This window comes from Dipodomys merriami, unplaced genomic scaffold, assembly GCF_024711535.1.
Source record: "Dipodomys merriami isolate MVZ:Mamm:240054 unplaced genomic scaffold, mDipMer1.0.p SCAF_2, whole genome shotgun sequence".
Classification (NCBI taxonomy): domain Eukaryota; kingdom Metazoa; phylum Chordata; class Mammalia; order Rodentia; family Heteromyidae; genus Dipodomys; species Dipodomys merriami.
Window position 1 is genome coordinate 56911933 of NW_027203381.1, and position 6000 is coordinate 56917932.

General features: G+C 44.5%; 1 protein-coding gene across 4 annotated transcripts in view; it reads right to left on the bottom strand.

Annotated features, from left to right (window-relative positions):
• Positions 1-5798, bottom strand: part of Dcun1d1 (defective in cullin neddylation 1 domain containing 1) — a 48379-nt gene extending 42581 nt beyond the window's left edge. For 2 of the 4 annotated variants that reach the window (XM_070029668.1, XM_070029669.1), the window contains exon 1: positions 5690-5798. Coding sequence is in view for 2 of the 4 variants with exons in the window: in XM_070029664.1 (XP_069885765.1) it covers positions 5495-5539 (45 nt within the window). In the remaining 2 variants the exon portion in view is untranslated. Of the gene's footprint in view, positions 1-5494; positions 5565-5689 lie in introns of those variants that run through there. The other 2 variants (XM_070029665.1, XM_070029664.1) reach the window with 2 other exon arrangements.
• Positions 5799-6000: the final 202 nt, after the last annotated feature.

Genomic DNA, 6000 nt, shown 5'->3' on the forward strand with positions numbered 1-6000 from the left:
CGCGCCGCCGGCCTCCCGCGCGGCAGGGTGGGGGGCGCCGAGGGACACCCCACCTCCGCTTCCTCCGCCGCCGCTTCCGCCCGCGCACCGCCGCCTCGGCGCGGGCCCGGGAGACCTGCGGCGGCCGCGAGGAGCGGGCGGCGAGCGCCTGGGGGATGGCTGAGGCTCGCGCGCCACCCCTCCTCGCCAGTACCCAAAGCTGTGAACGGCCGTGCTGTCCCCGCTAGTGCCGCACTCGCCGGGCTCCGAGATCTGGTCTGCATCAGTTTCTCCACCTGAACGACCCAGGGGAGACCTTGGTCTAGCCGCCCTTGAGTGTGGCAGGGGCCTGGGGGAGGACTGTGCGAGGCCACGGCCCAAGTTCAGGACGCAAGATGGGGCCTAGCCTGCTGCTGCATGTCTGCAAAGCCCCAGGGCTCAACCTTCCCTGGACAGGTTTGGGGGGGGGGGACATCTTTACCCTCAGGATTAACTTCACCGAGCTAGAGGAATCTGACCTACCTCTGGGTTCTAAGTCTGCTTAAACTGAGGAGTTAACAGAATTCTGAGCTGGGAACCCCGTGGACTAATACATACTTGCAAGGACTACAAAAGACTTGCTCTTAAGAAAGAGAAAGCACCTTCACATACAAAGGACGGAAAGAAGGAAATGGACATCCCCACGCAGAAAATCACAACAGCAGAGTCAAGAGTTTACATGCATTACATAATAATACCATCCTGAGTAGCCTCTCCTTCCCACACGACACAAGCGGAGCTACCAGATCGGTCCTAGAACATAGATATTCTTAAAACTACTCTTATGGTAACTCCTAACACCTCCTGGAAACAGCTATGCACTGGGGATCTTCCAATCTCTACTAAGGCAGAGCATTAATTCTTTCTCTCCACCAGCATTTAGTGTGTGGACACTCACATAACAAACCTCTTGCTAGATCCTAGGGAAACAGGTCTGCAAGAAAAGGCAAGAGGGCTAGGAAGGTGGCTCAGGGGTAGAGTGCTTGCTTTGCATGCTTGAGGCCCTGGGTTCGATTCCTCAGCACCACATATGCAGAAAAAGCCAGAAGTGGTGCTGTGGCTCATAGCTCTCCTTCTACTTAAGCTCTTTCCTGCACTAAAACACTTCCTCAAAGTTCCAGCATTTTCTATGACTCAATTTTCTTCTTTGTTTTCTTCCTCTGTGACCACTACTTCCTGGCTGGCTGTACTTTCTTGATCTTAAATGTTGGGCTTTCCAGAAACCTGCCTGTGTTATGTCCTCATGTTCCCACAGTGGTAACTGCCTATGTCCCAAGCATTCCAAAATCTTAACTTCTAGCTCCGGAGGGCAGGCCTACACCTAATTCTGGCCATTTTACAGGCCACAGAAACTCAACAAACCCCAAGTCCCCAAGCCTCTTTCCTGTCTTTTCATCAAATACAAAGTAGGAGTTAAAGCCATCCATAACTTTCTACTTAATCTTTAAGCTGTTGTCACTTCTCACAAGTTTTTTCTCCTCACTTTGAAATGTTGGTCTACCTTCCATCTTGGCCAAGATCTTATCATCTCCTTGTCAGTTGCCTTTTTTTTTTAATAGACAAAGTGTCTCACTATGTAGCCCAAGCTGGCCTCAAAATCCCAATCTCCCTTCCTCAGACTCCAGCGTGCTGGTGTGCACCATCAGAATCTAGATGTGCACTACCAAATCCAATTAACTAATTGCCTGATCTATCTCTATACTGTTCCAGAGCTTGGCTTTCTGTAATGCAAAGCTGCAATTCTTCTTGAAAACTTTCCAGGGACTGACTTATCATGAGCATCTCTGGTGTAGCCTAGGAGGTCCTCTACCTGTATCCATCTATTTTCCTTGCCCCTTCATTATGACTCTCCACCCAAATATAACTCATTTTTCTGTTTTAGCAAGCTTAGTTACTATACTTCTTGTTTTTTTTTTGGTTTCTCTCATTCTGCTACTCCTGGCAACACTAGCCAGCACTTGGCTAAGGACTTTTCCTGTATCATGCACTGTTCTAAGCCCATGATAAGTCTCTTCAACCTCACTTCAACTGGCTGAGTTATGCTCAGTAATGCCTATTTCATAGGAGACAAAACTAAAGCCCAGAGAGATTAAATAACATGTGTAAGATTCCACAGCAAGTAAATAGTAGAGCTGGGATTTAAACTCAGCCTGGCCACAATCTGTTCTCTTACCCACCACAATGTATTTCATACCATGACCTCAATAATCAACTCAAAGAAGAGCTTCTCAGTGACTGTCTCCTGACTAATCCCTGGATTCCATTAGTTACGCACATTTTCTTCTTCTGCCATCTCATATATACTTTCTATAATTTTTATTTTTATTTTTTGCCAGTTTCTGAGGCTTGAACTCAGGACCTGGGCACTGTCCCTGAGCTTCTTTTGCTCAAGGCTAGTGCTCTCCACATGAGCCGCAGCACACAGCACTTCCGGCTCTTCCTGTTTATGTGATACTGAGGAATTGAACGCAGGGCTTCCTGCATGCTAGGCAAGCACTCTACCACTAAGCCACATTCCCAGCCCCTCATATATACTTGTTACATCATGTGATAATTATTTGCCTCCACAACCACCTCCCTCTGCTGTATCGCAGAGACCCAAGTTACACAGATCTTTCAGTTTTCAGTGTCAAAGCGTGGGCTGATCTATGTAACATATATGTATCTATGTATATGCTAGCTGTCTTAAGTCTGTGCTGAGGGCTGTGGGTATAGGTCAGTGGTGGAATGCTTACATAACCTGCTCCAGGCCATAGGTTCCCCCAGGATCTAGGTTCAATCCTGTACACCACCAAAAGAAAAAAAAAAGAGCCCATATTGTTTATTAAAGTGATGGAATGGCCCCTGACAGATATATGTTGTACCACGTGGTTAGAAAGTAAATGTAGGGACAATTGGTCCCATCTCTGCACTTTCTAGCTCAGAACTGAATGTGAAATAGGGAATAATTCCTCAATCATCATCATATTTGTTAAAATTTTTTAAATGGAAGAGAGTAGTGAAAGTAAAGCATAAATTTTTTCCATGGGGTTTCAAATATGTGATGTAAGGCTTTGAGTTTTCAAAGTACAGAATTAGTAAAGATTACTTTTTTGGAGTTGATCATGGGGCTTGAACTCAGGACCTGGGTGAGGTCCTTGAGCTCTTTTGCTCAAGGCTAGCATTCTACCACTTTGAGCCACAGAGCCACTTTCAGTTTTTGAGTGGTTAACTGGAGGTAAGTATCTCACAAGGACTTTATTGACTGGGCTGGCTTTGAACTGAGATTCTCAGATCTCAGCCTCCTGAGTAGGTAGGATTACAGGTGTGAGCCACTGATGCCCAGAGATTATTTATTTATTTTTGGTAGTGGGGTTTGAATTCTGGGCCTCAGTGCTGTCCCTCAGCTCTTCAGCTCAAGGCTGGTGCTCTACTACTTGAGCCACAGCACCACTTCCTGTTTTCTGGTGGTTTATTATAGGTAAGAGTCTCAGGGACTTTCCTGCTGGGGCTGACTTTGAACCATGATCTTCAGATCTCAGCCTCCTGAGTAGCTAGGATTACAGGTGTGAGTCACTGGCACCCAGCCAGAGATTACTTCTTAGGCAACAAACTCAATACAATTAAAAGAAATGAGTCAGGCACTAGTAGCTCTCCTGTAGACCTAGTTACTCAGGAAACTGAGATTTGAGGATTGAAGTTCAATGTCAGTCCAGGCAGGAAAGTCTGTGAGTCTTCAATTAGCCATCAAAAAAAATTTCTTTTTAAAGCCACAAGTGGAGTTATGCTTCAATTGATAGAGCTACACGAGTCTAATTGTGAGGGCCACAGTCCCAAGTTCACTCTAAGCTCAAAAGTACCTTGGGTAAAAAAGCTTGGCGCTGGTGGCTCACGCCTGTAATCCTAGCTACTCAGGAGGCTGAGATCTGAGGATCATGGTGAGATCTTATCTCCAATAAACCACTAGAAAACTGGAAGTGGCACTGTGGCTCAAGCCGTAGAGCACTCGCCTTGCGTTAAGAGCACAGGGAAAGCGCCCAGGCCCAGAGTTCAAGTCTCACGACCGACAAAAAAAAAAGCCAGTGAGAGCATGAGGCCTGAGTTCAAGCCAGTTCTGACACATGAACCAGTTTCTCTCTCTCTCTGTCTTTCACACACACACACACACACACACACACACACACACACACACACACACACACACACACGAAAAGAAAAAAGAAGCCAGATGTCGGTGGCTTATGCCTGTCATCCTAGCTACTTAGGAGGCTGAGATCTGAGGAGTGTCAGCCAAGGAATCTGTGAGACTCTCCAATTAAACACCAAAAGCCTAAAGTAGAACTGTGGCTCCAAGTGGTAGAACACTCGCACAGAGCACAAAAGTTCAGGGACAATGCCCAGGCCATCAGTTCAGTCCCAGATCCAGAAAAAAAAAGGGGGGGGGAGGGAAGGAAAAGGAAGGAAGGAGAAAAGTAAATAGAATAATCCAGCTTAAATCTATCTTCCCTCCTTCCCTCTGTTTACATGTGTGTGCATGTGTGTGTGTGTGCACACACACACTGTACATATAGCTATACTGAAAAACATAGTATCTGTACATATGTGTTATTTTAAAGTAAATAATCTGAGGATAATTGTTGCTGCAAAAGCTTAAAATTTTATGTATAGATAAATACACACTGATAAAATAATTTTTACTGTTTAAAAAATGTAAAACTAAGGATCCTGCACTTCTAGATTCTGTCTTTAACAGAAAGAGCACAAGAACTATGAAAAGACAGATTGCTAACATTTCTGGTACATCATCAAGCTAAAATTAAACCAGGGTAACTACATATATGACTAAAGTTCAGAGGCACTGTTTAAAATGTACAGTCACCAGCCTCTTGCATTTAACTCATGTAGTCTCAGTTTTGTCCAATATTTACATATCAGGTTAAGCTTGCCTATTTGTACGTCTGTCCTATTTATATAATGTCCAATGCAACCTATTTTGGTTTGAATTAAACTGGACATTCAGAGCTTTATGTGTATGTGTGCACTGGTACTAGAGTTTGAATTTGTGCTCTTGTTTAGGTTTGTTTTTTTTTTTTTTTTTGCTTAAGATGGCATTCTATCTCTTGAACCACTAGATTTGTCTGCTTGGCCTACCTTCAAGCTGTGATCTTCAGATCTCAACCTCCTGATTTGCTAGGATTATAGCCTGGCAGGCACCTGGCTTGTGGTTAGTTTATCTGTTCAGAATTATGAAAAATTTGTGTGTCTCTGATAGGAATTGAATCCAAGGCCTCATGCATGCATAAGCACATATTGTGTCACTGTGCTTCACTCTCAACCCCCAGACTAAAACAATTTTTAAAGAAATAAGCAGATAAGATTAGGCCTCAGGACTACACAAAGTCTAAGGTAGGGGCCATGGTCTCAAGTTCACTCCAAACTCACAAGAGTTTAGTTTAGACATAAAAGCTTTCCTCTCCCCCACCCCAATAGACATTACCAGTGAAGCTGAAGGAATGACTGCCTGGGACTCTTTCCTCCACATTCTGAACCATGCGAAGAGGGCTCCTTAATCAGGACAAATGGAAAAACCTCAGGGACTGTCCCCAAGAAATTAGGCATCATCAACCACTTCATAATATAAAAAGCAATATTCTCATAGATCACTTCTAAATAGCGAAATCAGAATAATCACCAGAGCCAGTCTGTCACCTCAAGGTACATGTGGATATGTTGATTTTAGCTGCTCCACACTCATGGTAGAGGAATGGACTTGCAGTAACAGCCAGGAACTGGAGGACCAACCATCGGCAACTATTGGAAACCATCATTGATGATGTCATAATGTGCCATAGTGTCTATCCTGAACATCTTTGCCAAGCCCAGTTTGGTCACAACTAGATGAGACCACAGCTCAGTTTGGGTGTTTATTCTAAACAATTTTGTTCAATAGCAAAAAAAAAAAAGAAAGAAAGAAAGAGGAGAGAGAGAGAGAGAGAGAGAGAG